The sequence below is a fragment of the Miniopterus schreibersii genome (genome assembly GCF_964146895.1).
Source record: "Miniopterus schreibersii genome assembly, chromosome: 7".
NCBI classification, from domain to species: Eukaryota; Metazoa; Chordata; class Mammalia; order Chiroptera; family Miniopteridae; genus Miniopterus; species Miniopterus schreibersii.
In genome coordinates this window covers 56,380,018-56,398,328 of record NC_138108.1, presented here as the reverse complement: position 1 = coordinate 56,398,328, position 18,311 = coordinate 56,380,018, and the positions used below count along the sequence as shown (strand labels likewise).

The 18,311-nt window shown below is 39.8% G+C and overlaps 1 protein-coding gene across 33 annotated transcripts in view; it reads right to left on the bottom strand.

Annotated features, from left to right (window-relative positions):
- The window catches only part of NEB (nebulin), a 184,050-nt gene that overhangs the window by 146,991 nt on the left and 18,748 nt on the right, over positions 1-18,311 (bottom strand). For all 33 annotated transcript variants that reach the window (XM_081141650.1, XM_081141676.1, XM_081141667.1 and 30 more), the window contains exons 11-22: positions 15,109-15,213; positions 14,465-14,572; positions 11,847-11,963; positions 10,110-10,214; positions 9,921-10,028; positions 9,719-9,823; positions 9,219-9,317; positions 7,642-7,746; positions 6,554-6,661; positions 6,259-6,372; positions 3,335-3,532; positions 1,465-1,572 (exon numbers count right to left, since the gene is read on the bottom strand). In XM_081141650.1, the coding sequence (XP_080997776.1) occupies positions 1,465-1,572; positions 3,335-3,532; positions 6,259-6,372; positions 6,554-6,661; positions 7,642-7,746; positions 9,219-9,317; positions 9,719-9,823; positions 9,921-10,028; positions 10,110-10,214; positions 11,847-11,963; positions 14,465-14,572; positions 15,109-15,213 (1,380 nt within the window). The remainder of the gene's footprint in view (positions 1-1,464; positions 1,573-3,334; positions 3,533-6,258; positions 6,373-6,553; positions 6,662-7,641; positions 7,747-9,218; positions 9,318-9,718; positions 9,824-9,920; positions 10,029-10,109; positions 10,215-11,846; positions 11,964-14,464; positions 14,573-15,108; positions 15,214-18,311) is intronic.

The window sequence follows — 18,311 nt, the reverse complement described above, 5'->3', positions numbered from 1 at the left end:
CTTTGTTGGGGCAGTACAGACCAATACAAGTTTCAGGAACCAGACTTTACTCTCTTAATTTCTTGTTTATGACATAAAAGAGGGCACTCTCAACTAAGCAGAATAGAGAAGCATCCCAAAGTTTTCTAAAGGGTTAACAGAAAAACAATTTAAGGTGTCTTTGCAAGACACTAACAAGTTCTCAGAGATGTTATTTTCCCTGTCACATCATTAGCAGCTAAAGTAAAGACGCTCTCTAGTTGAGGGAGGAGGAATTGAGGAATTAGGACAACAGCTAGAGATTATTAAAAAGAGAGGGAGGACTTGTGCTCTGCAAGCGTTAATATGGTTAGTTCGTAGATTGTCACTAAAGCGCTGAGAAGGCACAGGAGAGGGGACATTGGAAGGTGTTCCAACTGGGAGCTGGCTCCTAGCTACCCTCATTCTTATATTCTGCTCCACATATTTTCCCATAGTTGCACCACTCTTTCATCTTCACACTTCTGACAACTACCAACCCAGAAGAACTTTTTCTGAAAAATCTCTGAGTAAATGAAATGGCTTTCACCAAAAACAAACAAAAGCACGAAACAACAAGAACAACAAAATCTCAAGTGTGGAAGACAACTCTCACTGAGCACCTCTGTCCCTTGTTATGTAGTCTAACCTCCCCGATGATGGGTTTACCTGACAGTAGCAGAAAGTGTCACTGTGGGCAGAGAAGGGACAGATAGCCTGGCTGCTTTAAGACAGCAAGATCATCATTATTTTTTCTTAGACTGAATTAACCTATACATTACTTTAAAATCATCAAGAATATGGTATAGGGTATAATACTTCATACATTTTCTATAATATTCATTATATACATTATCCATAATCACCAAAAAGTGAAAAAAATCCACACATCCACCAACTGGACAACCAAAATGCAACAGAGCCATACAAAGGAATGCTACTCAATAATAAAAAGAAATGAATTGCAGACGCATGTAGGAATATGGATGAACCTTGAAAACATTACACTAAGTGAAAGAAGACTGATATAAAACAATTTCTAGAAAAGCAAAACTATAGAGACAGAAAGCAGATGAAGGGTTGCCTGGCAGTGAAGATGAGAGCAGAACCTTTTCAAGGAATCTGTTTGGAGAACTAGCAGAATTTTAAAATTCAACTGTAATGATGACTGTACAACTATATGAACCTCTTAAAACTCACTCAAGGGTACACTTAACATAGCATTTTATGGTGTGCAAAATATACCTTGATAAAATTGTCAAATATATTTTTATCATGAATGGTTCACATACGTGATTTTGGTGATGTAAAAGGGTATGTTTATCTACCAGAATAATTCATGCATGTGGTTAGTTTTTCCCCTCACCAACAATTACTAGAGGAAGAAGCAGTAACAGAGCCACTTCCCATGGTTTGGGAGGTTTTACACAAATCTCTCTCTGTGACAAATGAATGCACTGGCTTTACCTCATTAAGGATGTCTGAAGCTCGCTTTGCCTTTTCCAATTCCAAGGACCCATAAGGCACCCAGCCACAGCCTTTCATCCAGCTGTTGTAGTCAGCTTTGTATTCAACCTAGAACACCAAGAGAAAGGTTAAATTTCTTTTGCTCAGCATCATGTTTATCCATAAAATGGTTAACATGTTAAGATTTCTGACCAGCTTCCTTACGCCATACATTAAGGTTATTTTAAACATATTATTAGTGAGAGATTTTAACAGCCCTTAGGTTTTCATTGTTTTTCCAGTGGGCATATGTTTCATTTCATCCTATTACCAACCGAATGGAAGTTCAATCTGGAAAATGCTAAATTCAAAGCTGTATTTCAGGGAATAAATAAAATTGTTATATTTAGATAATAAAATGTGAAATGTTTGCTCACTAGAGCTCTAAGCTTTATGTTTAAATGGTCAAATTAGGACTGAAGACCACATCAAAGGTAGATAATTTTGCTAGCTTTCTGATTAGATAAGACTGGATAGTAAGTATTTGTATTAAGTGTTTGCACACAATGCCCTCCATGTGTAATGGTCACCTTAGGAGTTTTTCTACATTGGCTGACAATCCACTTTAACATAGCTGCACTCATTAATTTGCTTATCACTTGGAATTGGTCCTATTTTGAGGACAGTTACTTAATATTATTAAAATAATGAGCTACCCTTGTCCGGCTACAGATGATAACCTAAAACTTACACTCTAGATGCAAAATTCAAATTGTTTTTCTTTAGTGTGGGCCTTTTGGAATGAAAAAAATTTTAAAAACGTTTGGTTCCTGCCTTTGAGAGGCTTGCAATCTATTTGGGAGGAAGAAACATAGCAAACATTAAACACGTAAATAAGACTATAATGGATAAAGCAGAATTCTTAGTAATGGAAATGTTGGGATCTCATGTTCATATCAGCATTATTCAGCCGCAAAAAGATAGGAAATTCTGGCACATGCTACAAGATTGATGGACCTTGAGGACATTATTCCAAGTGGTTAGGGTTAGGGTTAGGGTTAGGGTTAGGGTTAGGGTAGCCAGTCACAAAAGACAAATATGGGATTATTGCATTTACATGAGGTCTCAAGAGTAGTCCAACTCATAGAAACAGAAAGTAGAAGGGTGGTTGCCGGGGGTTGAGGGAAGGAGGAAATGGTCAGTTGTTGTTTAATGTGTATAGAGTTTCAGTTTTACAAGATGACAAAGTTCTGGAGATTGGTTGCACAGCCGTGTGAATATAACTAAGAGCTACTGAAGTGTAGACTTAAAATGGTAAAGATGGCAACAAGTGTATTTTACCACATTTTTAGAAAATAAGATTGTTAGGATAAGTGTTCTCTTGTGTAGCTTAGACAAATTAATTTGCCTAAAGAACTTTTGATCTGCAGGAAAAAAACTCAGCTATTATAAAAAATTGATGCTGTAATTGTATATCTTATTTTTAGACAAGATAGCAATCTATGCAAAAAATTATTGATCCCATGATGGTAATCATAGCGAATGTTTTTTGAGAATTCGTCAGGGCCTGGCACCTTGCTAGGTATTTTTGCATATGCATAAATCCTCGAAACGGTTATCTTGTTTTATTCCAATTTTACAAAGAGGACCGAAGACTCAGCAAGGTGGATAACTTTCCCAAAGGGAAACGGTGATGGGGTGCATGCGGGCCCCAGGACTCTCTAACTCCGAAAGATGTGCTCTCATAGAGCCACACGGGTAACTTTCCCTTTACATCCTACATACAGAAGATCGTGCAGACACCTCTGAGAATCGCCAAAAAACTCAACTTAGAAATCTTTTTCGGTTTCCACCTAAATTTAGGAGGGAGTAGAGGACATTGGTTACTCACATCGCTCTGCAGCGCGTACGCCTTCTTGGCGAGGTCCAGGTTGATGCTGTCGGGCGGGTAGCTGTAATTGTGTAGGAGGTGCTTGTAGTCCACATCACTGACAATTGCCTGAGATTTCTTAGCTTGAGTGACTTGGAGCATATCAAGAGGTGCCGTGTAGATAGTTTTTGACTTTTCATAGTCTTTATGATATTCACGCTGTGAATAGGAAATTACCATTTATTACCTTAATGGATTTACAGAAAAAGCACAGGGATCTCTCATAAACAACAAATATGAGTCAGAAAAAACAGATCCAAACATCTGAGTAGTTATTTTTTCCTAAAATTTGTTCATATGTTACACATTGTTGAAATGCCCCCAAAAATCATACATGGTCAGATCTCTTCAAATCTCTTTTTAGATCAAAGTACAACTGTCCGACATTAGGAATGAGCCATGGCTTCGGCTTCGGCCAGGTATTACTTTATTTTAAAACAGGGATTTTCAAAGATCGCTAACAAGCTATATGATCTACTGAGGTAATGTATCCTTTGAAGAATTTTCCAATAAAGGAGTATTTTTTTGATTGACCAAAATCATACGACAATCATTTCATACTTCTGGTTTTATAAGATGACTGCTTAAGAAACAGAACTTGGCGTTTCTAAAGTCATCTTTAAATGGCTAGTTTCTGATTTTTCAACCTGATTATTCTATGTTTGACAGTAGATAAGCCCTACTGAGAATCCCAAAGGGTTTTTCACACCAAGTTTAATTTCAGTAACAATTTAAAAGCAGCTTCAGATTGCAGCAGTTATAACACCTCAAAGGAGAAAAGTCTGTGAAGCTGAGCCATTAAAGTAACCTTGGCCCTTATGTACAGTGTTCTCATAAACCAAATGTCCCGACTGAGCCTCAGAAGGCACTGTCATTGGCTGGTTTTCTGGAATGATTAGACAGGTTGCTAAGTAGGTCAAAGTCCCAGCTTCATCAGGTCCACTCACCAGTTACTTCAACAGAGAGAAAAATTCTGACCCAGTGCCTTTAGGAAAAGTCTAAATCCATTATATCTCCCCATAGTCATATAAGCATTAAAGACAATGACGCAAGCTAGCAAGTATAGATGTGCATTATAAATCTTCTGTACAAATTCCTTTTGCAACTGATCTAGTATTTTAGCTTTCTTAGGGAATGTGATCTTCTAATATTTGTGGGTAGTGACTTTCACTGAGTAAACTTATCAGTTAGTTGTAAAATCTAGATCCTAGTTTATGAAAATAAAATATTAAAATTTTCTAATGGTGTGCAAAAACATTAAAAAATAAAGACAGTTTGTTTTTATTAAAAATAAACTGATAAAACAACGTTGCAACAGCAGTTGGTGTGTGGAAGTGTTTTTGACTATTTTATTTATGTTCATACGAGCTCACACATACCTGCACATATAAAATGTTGTCAAAGGTTCAAATGGCTTTAAAAGACTTTTTTAAAAAGCTATGCATGTTCTACACCTGTAGCTTAGCATTGAGCCTGGATATTATGTGAGAATGATCCATCATTCACTGTCTCTTTTGGTTGCCAACATCAATCAATTAAAAAGTATTTATTGAACACTAGCTGGTTTTGCTCAGTGGTTAGAGTGTTGGCCTGTGGACTGAAGTGTCCTGGGTTCGATTCTGGCCAAGGGCATGTACCTCAGGTGCAGGCTCGATCCCCAGTCCCGGTCAGGGCAAGTGAGGGAGACAACCAATCGATGTGTCTCTCTCACATCAATATTTTACTCTCTCTCTCTTTCTTTCTCTCTTTCCCTTCCACTCTCTCTGAAAAGCAATGGGAAAAATATCCTCAGGTGAGGATTTTTTTTTTAAGTTTTTATTGAGCACTTTTTATGTACCTAATGTTCTTATGGGTTCTATGATAGGATAAAAACAAAGATAAACATACAAGTGCTCTCAACAGAGAGCTATAACTTTTTGAGTTAAGAAGGGATAAGAAACTAGAGAACAAGATAGTTTTATGTATGTAAGCACTGTATACGGACATAATTCAGCGTGACATTATTAGATAAAGTGACTGAATGGAATGTTTTAAAGTTCTTTATGAGTATATAGTAAATGCAAAATGAATTAAAGAAGGTACATTTAGATCACATGAACTCATGGGTGAAATGAAAGCAAATAATACAAACATCCTTCTATTTAATCATGAAAAACTAATATTTGCAAGCTATGTTGAACATTTTTAACACTCTCAAGTGATTCTCTAAACATTTTTAAACACATCCTATAGTGCAATTTGCAATAGTAGATGTTTGCTTCTTTATACTAAGAATTTTAACCAAAAGATAATAGATGACCCATAGACTAACCTTAAGAAATCTATAAATTCTCTGAAATTCAGGCAGAAAGGATTAAAAAAAGTTTGTTTTTCTAGATGGATGATCCAAATATTTTATCAGGTTCTCAAAGGGGATTATGATTAATTATTTTTCTTGGACCTAGGCCAATACTAATTACCAAATTATCAATAAAGAGCAATGGTAGTTATACTAAGGTTTTTATCTGTAACTCAAGATTTTCTTCCAAAACAAAGACAGTTTTAAAACCATGATTTTAAAGGTTATTTTTCAATTAGAAGAAAATATGAAAACATCGAGTGATGTTTTCCAAAACGTTTTAAGAATTACAACCGATATTCTATTAAACATTAACACATCTTTCAAAGTGAAACGGACATCAACTACAAATCAATAATTTTCCTCCTCAATCAGAAGAGGTGTAAGAATCTGGGGGATCATTTCACTTCTAAAGTTTACCCCAGCAGTTTGTCGATTTGAAACTGAGAGACCCCATAGATATAGAATCTTTTTCCTTGCTCCTGCCTTTGGACATGTTGGCAGGGATGCCATCTTGAAAGCAAGACAGACTGACAAAAGCACTCACATCGCTCTGCATTTTGGCCGTCTTCAGAGAGTGCAGCATCTTGGGATCATCGTTAATGCTGAGGGCCCCGATCATTTTCCCCCTGTTCTTTTCATAGTCTTTCTTGTACATCACCTGCAAAGACATCACACATGCCAGCTCCCACTCAGCAGGAAACAGCACTGAGTGCCCCAGCCCAGGTCCCAGGTCCCAGGTCCCAGGTCCCAGGTCCCAGGTCCCAGGTCCCAGGTCCCAAGTCCCAGGGCCCAGATCCCAGGGCCCAGGGCCCAGGGCCCAGGGCCCAGGCCATACTCACCTCACTAGCATTCTTGCTGTTGGCTTTGGCTGCCAGCAGGGGGATGGCATCCACTTTAATGTCAAACTTCTTAGCTTTGCTCTTCTCCCAGTCATGCTTATAAACATTCTGGACAGGAAATTTTTGATAAAGGAATTGACAAGAGGAATATGCATATTGTCACACTTTGAAGGCTAAAAGGTAACCCAGTACTTTGTCTTAATATGAAATAAAGCGACTGTTTTCATTGTCCACGAAATCATGCATATTTTAGATAATTCTCCTCAAGCCGAAGCTCCTAATTCTACAAGATTAATCTTCTCTACTCACCATTAGGCTTTTAATCAAATTAGCTTAATTCTAGTTGTCATACTAATATTTTATTCCTAACACTGAATATTTTATAGAACGGCAATGGCACAAATATTCTACAGTTAACTTTTTATGATAAAAAGTCATCACTTTAATTTGATTTCGAAGCTCTCTGCAAAGGTTATTTCATGAATCATTATAGTACTCACTGATGCTGGGTAATCTAGTACTTATTTATAAGACTGTTGAAGAAATGGAAACCCCTAAGGGTAATTTGACTTTTCCATAGAATTAAGTTTGGAAATGAAAGATAGCAATGAATACCTGGCCTTATGCTTTTTGAAGACCCTATATCTTCGTTAGTGCAAGTACTCTTACATGTAGAAATGAGTATCATTCATGTGAAACAAGAAACATTATAGGCTTGGGGAATAAATGATAAAGCTAAATCTTAAAAAAATCAAATTTTGAAAGAAAATTAATTATAGTATAGTACAAATGAATATACGACTAACGGATCTAGCATTAAATCTGCAATTAGACATACACAAGTCGTGGCATTTTGAAGGTTGGTTAAAACACATTAAGACTGTCTAGTTGTATGAAGATACTTAAGTGATCGCTACACACATTTTATAAGGTAAATTCAAAGTTACATTGGCAGAAGCAGAGGAACATGATACACGTGTTGTTTGTTCTTCACATCTTTAGCACTGAAATACTTGTTTAGTGAAACAAAGGAAAAATAAAAGCTTGAGTTTTCAGCATGTCACGCGGCACAGTGGTCAGGGACTTACATCGCTCAGGTTGTACGCGTTGACTCTGTGCTGGATGAAGGCAGGCATGTCCGGAGGTATATGGCACTTGAACTTCTCACTTTCGTGTTTCGCTTTGTAATTTAGCTGCGAGAGAGAGGGAGAGAGAAAATCAGTGCAGAGAAGAATTGTTCTAGAGTACAGAATGAAATTCTCATAAGATAAAATGTAAAATACATTTTGTTAAATAACAACTGACAAAGTTGTTAAGATTCAAAGAGAAATCCAGAGCTAGGGCAGGCCCCTTGCATTATTGGCAACCTGTGCGCTGGACGTGTGACAGCTGTTGTCCCATCTGTTACCACGGTGGGACCCAAATGGAAGGAGGTGGCTCTTTCATATACGGTCCCTTCACATATATCATAGCTGGCCCTGTGGATTCTGAGACCAAAGCCCTTTCTTCCTTTTCATTGTCAATTCTCACTGGAGGCTCTTTTCTAACAAATACAGGGTGGGGCAAGAGTAGGTTTGTTGATATGGAAATTAATGCAATAATTAATAAATAAGAACATAAGAATAAGCTGTTTTGGGTACTCACAGTTGTAAACCTACTTTTCCCATAGCCTGTATGTTAAGAGCAGCTGGTGTATTCTTTTGATTTACTATACGTATTAAAAGTTACTTTCTTGAGATGGCACATTGACAGACTTAATGTTTACTGACACTAAGAATATCTAAAAGAAATTGTTTTTGAAAGTTTGATTATCCAGAAAGAAAGAAAGAAAAGTAAGAGTCTTTCTACAGTTGAAAATAGTAATTTTTCATAAAAGGTTGAGAGGAAAAAAATCTAAACAAACCATTTTTGATTAAAAAAAAAATGAGGCACTTTCAACTTGAAAATACAAATTTAAATGAAGTAATTTTTATAAAATAGCAAAACTAGCTAGAATTACATGCATACATATGTAATCAATAAGAGAGGATCGGCAGTGGAACTTAAATGTTAGTCCCTGTACAAACATTATGGTCTGTTGGTACTCTAGTTAAAGCCTTTCATTTCTGGCCATAAATCTACTGAGGTTACTTTTATTTACTTACTTTTTTCAGTCCAACATAAGTTTGGAGATTCATACTTAAAACTCATATGATAAAACTTATTGCAAATACTCCATTTTCCAAAAACTTATTTGAGAGAGAGAAATCTCAGTGTTAAATATCTGCTCTGGGCCAGGGTGTAGACTATGCACATATCTCTTTTCACTTAATTTTCAAAACAACCACACATCTTAAAAAGGAAATATGAGGCATTGCAAAGTTAAATGATCTGTCTAGACAGCTAGAATTTGAATCCAGTTTTATATGACTTCAGAACTCACGTTCTCTCCAGTGCATTGAGCTACATTAGTTTCCCTTATAGAACCATTTTACTAGAACTAGTATCCACCCAAGAAAAGGCAGAAGATGCAAGATAACTAAATAGGAAAATATTTTAGGTGATTACACATACATACAACTTGCATAGCCTCTTTTGTAACTGTGACAAGTTACTGGGTTCTCTGTATAGAGTTACGCTACAGTGTCCCTCATAACTGCATCCCTGGACACGTGGAGGAACTTACATCACTCAGTTGTTTGGCATTGACTTGGGCTTGCAGCAGAACGGGCGAGTCGGTTACTTGAGTGAATTTTGTCTTGTCTGGATGGATTTTGTAGGTGTGCTGTGGGCAAGAAAAGGAATCAGGCTTAGCAATATCACCTGTCGAATCCACGTTGGCCTGTAGGAGAGCCCCACTCCCCAAAAGAAAAGATACATGGGGTTAATAAAACACTTTTTTTGTTTTCAAATTAGCCTGCAGTGTCTTTAAGAGACAGTTTTACATCAGTACAAGAAACTCCTATCTTCAGATGCCCAATAACTCTTGTTTGGGAAAATAAACTAGAGTTAGCTCTTGAAATGTATAGAGATAGAAAAAATGGTATATCTACTATAAAATAAATGTTCTTTCTTACGATTTTTTTTGCTTTCGCTTATTTGTAAAAGTGTCAAAATGTTAAATGCATATTGACCATTCTGTGCGATGGAGGGCAGTCGTGTTCACAGTCCACACCACAGACTTACATCCTTACACTGATCCAGTTTCTTGATTGTTTCATACTCCGGAGTAATGGTCTGGGGGAAGAAGCATTTGCCTCTGTCCTCTTCGTATTCTGCTCTGTAGTTTTTCTAGGAGGAAGGGAAATCAGACATAAGGATGCAACCATTGTATTCATGTCCCCAAAATGTGTTCTTTGGAAAGTTCAACAGTTGTCTTAGAACTTACATCACTGTTCTGAGCTGTGACTTTCATGCAGTGTGCATAATATGGATCCTCATAGCTGCCTACATAATGTCCCAAAATATTCTTCAAGTAGGAATCTTTATATTTAGTCTGAAAGACAAGACATTTCATTTACTTATTTGTGAAATGATGGGTCTTTTCTTTAACAGGAGGGATTGTGGAACTGCTTACATCACTGCTGAATTTCTGCAGAACTGCGTCCAGCTGAAATTTGGGGGTCTCGCAGTAATTTATGCTCCTTGCCTTTGTCTTTTCATAGTTTTCCTTGTACAATTTCTGTAAAGAAAAAAATTAGTTAAAGTAGATTCCTGTCACTCCCACGCTGATTATAGCACTCGTATTTTCCAACACTAAACAAAATAAGAAGAAAAAATATTGCCTATCAACTGTCTTAAAAACTGACAATCAGATCTGGAGTTGTCATTAATGATGAGCCTTTTCTATTAGAAATAATTGTAAAGCCTAAGATTTTAACATTCTTCAAAAAATTAAGAAACCAATATGCTGCCTCAGAGCAAGCCCTTAATTGCAGAGATTATGCATCTCCCAACTCCATCTCCCAGCTCACACACCCTCCCCTCACTGAAGGTGCCACAACAAACAGGAATATTCTGAGCAACAGAGAATTTTTCATTTCTTTTAAACAAGCCTCCATGGAAAACTTTAGTGAATGTTGAGAAATACACGCTCTCTCTTCCTCCTTCTACCAAGGAAAAGTTCCTTTTTTTACCTTAAAAATAAAGTATATACAAGATCTCAAATCATGAATCTAACTCTTTTTCCCCACTGGGATTTATTTTCGTGCTAACAATGACAATAAACAATTATTAGATTGTAGATGCACAAATGAGACAGCAGAGCCTTATCAGTTTTTCCTGTTGGGTTTTGAAATTGTAAATGGTGCTATTTGTTTTTAATATTTTGATATTCCTGTCTTTATCAGCAGAGTGGATTTAAAGCTTGGCTTCTGTATGTTTGATAAAGATGGCCTTCACTTAGGATGCAGATCTGTGTTGATTTCCCCATAGAACTGTTTAGACAGATCCATCTATGCTCTCTCACCTGTCACTTCACTCACTCTACTTCTCAATCACCGGTGCTCATTTCCACAGTGCTGACTGAACCCAAGGGACAAAGAAAAGATAACTAACCCACCCAGAGAGCCACATACAATCCTCAAATATTGGGAAAGCTTAATATAACCTAACCATAGGGGAGATACTCAACTGATCACATGTTCAGTCTCTTTAAATATACAGTCAAAGTGGACTTGGGCTGTTGGTCTTTTAATGCCATGCCCAGTTCTTACTTATCTAATCTAGTTTAATTCTAATGGATTAGTAGAACTCTTCACAATTTCACAAGTAGAAATTCCTGTGAAGACTTAGAGGGCTATCTTCTAAGTCCTGCTGTCTGCAGGTGAGGGTTTCTGTGGCCAAGATCTGAGGAGACAATGGCAGAGGTGGGGACAGAAGTTGTACAACACTGGACATTTTCCTTCTGCTCCCAGAATCGGGCATGAGGAACACAGGGTAGGAAGGATGCTGACGCTGCTTCTCTCTCTCCCTCTCTCCTCCCCTTTCAGAATCTCCTTCTGCCTCTGTCAAAATCACAGCACGTCTCCCACAGTGCACACTAGCCACGGAGGCCCAGGCACCTGGAGCCTAAAGCAAGTGAGAGTCTCTCTGCCCCCCGTTGAACTTGATCCACAGCCCCGCCCCCTACAGATGGACACACATCGTACCCAGAGGCGCTAAGGCCTTCCTGCGGCTACATAGTTCCAGGGAAACTGCTGCACCATTTGGAAAGTTATATTTGCATTTAGTCATAATAGAAGGAGAGAGAGTTCATCTCTCCTGCAGCTAAGGTTAATAAAACAGCAACCCTTTGGGGCAAGAATATACTTACATCACTTAGGGTATTTCCTGCTGCCATCAGCTGCCGGAGCAGTGGGTTCTCTGAAGCAGGAAGTACATTATAATCGGCTTTTCCTTTATTCTTTTCATAGTTTTCTTTGTATTTTACCTGTAGGAGTGAAATAGAATGATAAACTCTACGGGTTATTTTTGCTCTCATCTCTATTATGTTATGAATATTATGACATAGTTCCACAAATCAATGTTCTCTTTAGAAAAATTTGGCAGCTTGACATTTTATAAACAAAATACTCATAGTAACTCAAAACAGGAGCGGAGGAACTGCATACATTTCCAAGAGAGCTTTTCTCCCCATTCATTTATTCATTCAAAAATACACACTATGATATTTTGGGGTATCAATTACATGCCAGGCTCTGGGACATATACAAGAAAGAATAGCACATGGTGCCTGCCCTAAAAGGTAGAGGTAGACAGATCCATTTAAATAACGGGAGGGAGAAAGATGCACTAATAAGGACAGCGCCTTTCCCAGGTACCTGCCGCTCCAGGATCCTTCCAGCCCTTCACGTGAAGCTGCCTAGCCGCCAACCCGGTTGTAAAGAAAGGACGCCCGTGAACCTACCCCTTTCTGTCTCATCTGTGACTGTGTGTGACCGAGCCTGTGCTTAATGCACACGCAGGAGGGGAAGGCGGCCGCTTCAGCTTTTCTCTCTGCCCTGCCCACTTTGCACCTTTCATTCCAGCGATAGCAGAAGCTTCGCACAAGGGCTCACAGCCCCTGTCAGGAACGTGTCCAATGAGAGGAGAAGAACCGACAGATCCTCCCTCTGACCATGACCCCCAGGGCAGCCACTTGTTCAGCCGATAGAACCGTGGGATATAGACAAGCTCAAAGAATCCTGGACAATCTATCAAGATTGAAGAATCTCAGAAAACAAATGCAATCAGCTTGGTAGCCAAAGGCAGGAGATGCACAGCTGAAAACCAGGTGCACTGCCCCCTGTAGACCATACAGAAGACTCTCAGGGGATAGAAGACACATAACCTCTCTGTCTCAGAGTAATGTATTTCCTTGAAAAATGGAAACAACCAGAAAGGAAAGTCCACAAATCCTCCTACCTGCATTTAGGACACACAGTCTCCTCTCCTGTTTACAGGCCTTGTGGCAAAGTCAACCCTTCCTCTTAAGCACCAGGTCCCCTTCCCTTTCTCCCACTCAAGGACATCACTCCAGCCACTCTTCCCCCTCCTATACCATTCCATTCCCCCCCCACACTGGATTTTTTCCATCAGCATAGAAACATGGATATTTTTATCTCCTATCTTTAAAAAAATCCCTTTTTCCACACATTTATCCATCAGCTATTGCAACTTTTTTTTCTTTCCTTTCAGCAAAATACTTGGAAAGAGTTGAACATACTCATAGTCTTCTATTTCTCTCTTCTCATTCACTCATGAACCCCCTCTAAACAGACTCAACTGAACTGCTCTCATTAAGTTCACCAGGGACACTGATAAATCCATTTCAGGAACATCTGATACAGTTGATCACTCCCTTCTCCCTTCACTTGCTTTTCTCTGGACTTTGCTCCTACCTCATCTCACTGATGTCTTCACATGGAACACTCCAGAGTTCCGTCCTTAGACCTTTCCCCCTCTCTCCCTTATGGCTTCCACTCTTATGACATTAAATACTATCCATATGCTACTAACTCCCAAATGTATATAACCTTTCCAGACAGCTGCCCTGAAACTTCAGACTCATGTAATCACTTGACATTTCCACTTGGCTGTCCAAAAGGCATCTCAGATCTTACATGTTTGAAGCTGAGATCACATCTCTTTTCCAAAAAATAAAAATAAAAAAAGTTATTCCCTGCTTTCAGTCTTTCCTATCTGGATAAAAGGAAACCCCACCATCTAGTTGCTTAGACCAAAACTCTTCTCTCATATTGCACATCTAACCCATTGTCAAATCAAGTCAGCTCTACTTTCAAAATACTTCTCATCACTTGTCCTGCTACCCTCCTGGTTCAAAACCTGTTTTGCTCCTGGATACTGAAATAACCTCCTACATGATGCAGTCTTCCTTCTCTCACTCCTCCAGCAGAGCCAAGGCCAGGGTTAGAATCAAGTCTGAGTGGCTTTGCAGTATATGCTCTTTCTAGCACCCAACCTGCTCTGGAAGGCGTCTGACGATTCACCAAAGCAGCTCTATAGCGTGTATGAGCATGTCCATGGATTCATCTCTTGTTGATGACTAGATCTTCACCAGTTTGTAGGAATATAAGAAAAATAATGGTCGTGGTGAGTGTGGGAGTGTCTATATTCATATAAGGCTGCCAATTGCCTTTTCCTGAGGGGATCTCAAGACCCAGCTTCTGTCTTCCGTCTGAGATTACAGGGTTTCTACTTCTGGGTATCAAAAGTCCTTTACTGTACGAAATATTGAGGATGGTAACTGGGTAGTGCTAAGGCTCATACATGGCAAAAAACAATTTTTTAAAATTTGGTTGCCCTATTACAATCCCAAAGTTTTTTTGTCCCCTAAGAACCCTCTTTTTTTTCATTACATACAAAAGCAAGAGTTACAAGAAAGTCACCCACACTGGGACAGTCAAGCTCAGCAAGAAAACCTCCTCATACCTTGCTGGCTGCCACCCCGGCCTGTTTGTTGGTCTTGTACTCCGGTGTGTCCGTCTGCATGAAGTAGATCTGGTCTTTCATATTCTCAAAGCTTTCGTGATACTTCCTCTGTAAGACATGAAGCATACTGAAGAACTGCTGGGGGGGGGCTGTCAGGCTTCTACATGGGGGGACAGAGGCCAGTTAGGGAAGGTGCCCAAAGCCAAAGCCGTGCTCCTCTTGGCTTACACAAGATCGGTTACAATGACAGAATGGGGTGCCATCGCCAAAACAACGGGCAGCTTAACAGGGATTCGGAGCAGTTATCAGAGGCTGGAAGACCGACTCCGAGAAGGGGCTCTCGAAGGCCAGGGACTGAGAACTTAAGGGAAAAGAAAACGAGGACCTACGGTGAGGGAAACCTGGGGAGAAACTAACCAGTTTCATCAATGTGCCCTTTGGTTCCCGACAAAGGATTAATTGAAAAGGGCCCCTTTAATCTGTACTCGCTTTCAAACCATATTGTTCCTGTGAACACTGAGGCAACAATAATGGTATCTGATCAAAGCCATATCTCGGAGAAGAGGTGCCGGACACACATGCTTCGGCGCCACTTGGGGTGCAGCCGGCCGAGGGGGCCTGGGGAAGGGCCCCCGCCCACTCACCGCGCTGAGGTTGTTCGCATTCATCCTGGCCGTGGCGATCTCGAAGCAAGGCGTCTCGCTCCATTTGCCTTTCACTTTATCTTCATAGTCTTGCTTGTATTTTAGCTGGGAGAGAACAAAGAAAGGAATAAAAGCAAAATTCAGGATTTGACAAATACGAGTGCAAAGTGGTAGTGGTCAGCTTTCAAAAATATCTTGATTTTGCCCTTCTTGGGTCCTTAATAGATGTCTTCAGATCTTCCACTATGGTGTCAATTTACCCAACAAGAAAGTTGAGAGAGGGGAATACAGGTGTTAATTCCAACCCCTCTTACTGAGTTTGGGGGTTTAGTTCATTTCTGGACTCACGGATGTTCCCTGATGTTTGAGGAAGGAGAGAGGAAGAGGTATCTTCCATCTGTAATTAATGTTACAATAAAACCACTCAACCCCAAGTTTCCATGCCAGATGAATTTAGGCATTAATCTCTGAGCTTTAACGAAACTCCTAGTTATACAGAAAGCAATACCACAACAATATTTGGCTTGCAGGCCAGTGAATAAGACTTCCTAGTTTAGACTTCAAGAAATTTTAGTGCAAACTGGCAACTAATTTTTTTAAATGAGCCCTGGTCAGTGTGGCTCAGTTGGTCGAGCATCATGCCATGTACCAAGAGGTCAATGGTGAATTCTCTGATCCCCAGTCAGGGCACAGACCCCAGTTTCAGGTTCCATCCCCTGTAGGGGACGTACAGAAGGCAGCTGATGGGTGGTTCTTTCTCATTGATGTTTCTCTCTCCTTCTCCCTTCCTCCCTCTCTCTAAAATCAATAAAAACATATTTTTAAGTAAATTAAACTGCTGCTCCATCTTACTCCCGAACACCACAGCACCTGAATCCCTTGGAGAGAGGGATTACGTCTTCTTCATTTTGTATCCTCAGAGTCTAACACAAGTCCATCATGCAGAAGTTACCTTACAAATGTTTGTTCAGCCCTGGCCGGTGTGGGTCAGTGGTTAGAGCTTTGGCCCACTCACAGAAGGGTCTCAGGTTCAATTCCTGGTCAAGGGCAGGTACCTGGGTTTCAGGTTCAATGCCCAGCTCTGGTCAGGATGGCAATCAATGTGTATCTATCACATCGATGTTTCTCCCCCAAATTCTCTCTCTCTATCTCTCGTTCCCTCCCTCCCTTCCACTCTCTAAAAATCAATGGAAACATTTTTAATGTTTGTTAAACTACACTAAATTGAACAGAGTTCATGGTATGTGGTTTTGAATGACCTTGGCTGAGTGTTATTTGAATAGAATTAGCCTAGCCAACTCCAAAGCTGGGCACATGAGCCAGAGTCAGAGCTGGGTTAGAGCAGTTTCCCCTCCTTGGCTCACAGAATGTGTTAACAGACATCACCAATGTGTTTCAAAGGGTTTGTATGCCTAACTGCCATCACACTCTTCAAGGAAAAGGAACGTGGTTTCCTGGTGTACTTTTAACAGAACAAGTACCAAGGGTAACTGATGCATAGAGCCAGTGAACTTGAGTTAAAGGAAGCCCATCCCTCTCTCAAATGCCTTATATCCATCCTTCTCAAGAGGTTAATATGCTAATTAATAACCAAGTGGTTTTAATAGAGATAAATTTAAGAGCCCTGGACCTGAGTTCAGAAACTCTGGGACCAAGACTTGACTCCATCATTTCCAACAGTGTGTAAACTTAGCTTCTCTAAGCTCCAGTTTTCTTAACCATACGTGCTGACAGTAATAGTTACACAGAGGATTGTTGGGGAGATTACATAAGATCATACATGTGCTGAATGCTTTGTAAACTTACAGTGATAAACAAATGTAAGGTATAATAATTGTAGCAGAACAGAGAGTAAGAAACTCTGAAGATTGTGTGCATGCATGTGTGTGTGTGTGAATGTGTGTGTGTGTGTGTGTGTTCTTCGATGGGAAGTTTTGCTGAGATAAAATTTGCTTTATACAGCCAATTAATTTGCCCACCCTCCTCTTTTGAAGCTTTAAAAAATTAAAGTCAATAAAACTGATTTTTCAATAGGACAGCCTATAGAAGTGTTTCTAATCTTGGAGAATAGATCTCATTAGGAATCTGAGGAAGCTATAAAATGCCCATAAGTACTTACAATTTAGAGATACTTGATGTGCACACACCCAAGGTTAACATCTCCTAATCTACATTTTTTTGGTAAAGATGTTGCCATTCCTCTGACTGCTGTCAAAGGAAGAAAACTCTAGGATTGGGGGGGGGAGGGGTGTGCAACTGGGCCAGATGCATCCCCAAACTGAGATATAGAGAACTTTGTAATATAAGTTAAGGTTGAGAAGGCAACAAATATTCTTAATGATGTCCAAAAGTGGGCTATTATAGAGATATAAGAGTCACATATATAGATTTGTTAAGCAAAACTGAGTAGGAGATTAAGTTTCACAGTAAGAGATAGACGTCTGATTTTTTAAAAAGATATAAAACAAGATGCAAAACAAGAGTGAAGATCACCTCATCTGGAGTCCTTCCTCCTTTCTTACCCTTCATGAACCAAAGCTTGTCATTTCCTCCCACCCAGAGCTAAAGTGGGTCAGGGTGCAGGTGGGTCTCTCACAATTCATTCCTGAGCACTCGCAAGTCTGGGGAGATTTTCACTACAAGGGAGGAGGCCGGGGTTTGTTCACTGCTGAGGAAGTCATGGCCTTCTCTTTCATTTGGAGGTAGGAGAGAAGTTGAAAAAGATAAAGGCCTGCAGCTAGAGGAATGAAAAACAGAGGTATGTGTCCACATGGGACCCCTCTCTGCCAGCCAAAGGGCCTCACTCTGCATGCTTGGCAGCGAGGCCTGAGTGTGTGGTACATGGAGATGGAATAACCACATCAGGAGTCTAACATCCAACTTTCCCCCAACCCTCACCCTAACCTTTCTCTCCAACTCTGTCCTGTTTGGAGTCGGTCAATGGAAACCTGGAGGCAAGAATTGATTTAACTTTCTCTAGGATTTTGTGTTTGTTCATTTAACAGAGGAAAGTACATTAGGTCAACTATAAGCTCTGGGGCACCTTCTGTGAGCAAGAGGGTAACCACACGTCTATAGTAAGCTTGCTCCCCCAAACCATAGTCCTTCCTCCCCAGGGATCAGCTGAGGTGCTTTCATTGGACCATAAATTAGGCATCCTAATGTCCTGCTCGGCCACATGACTATCGGAAATGTTATGAGTA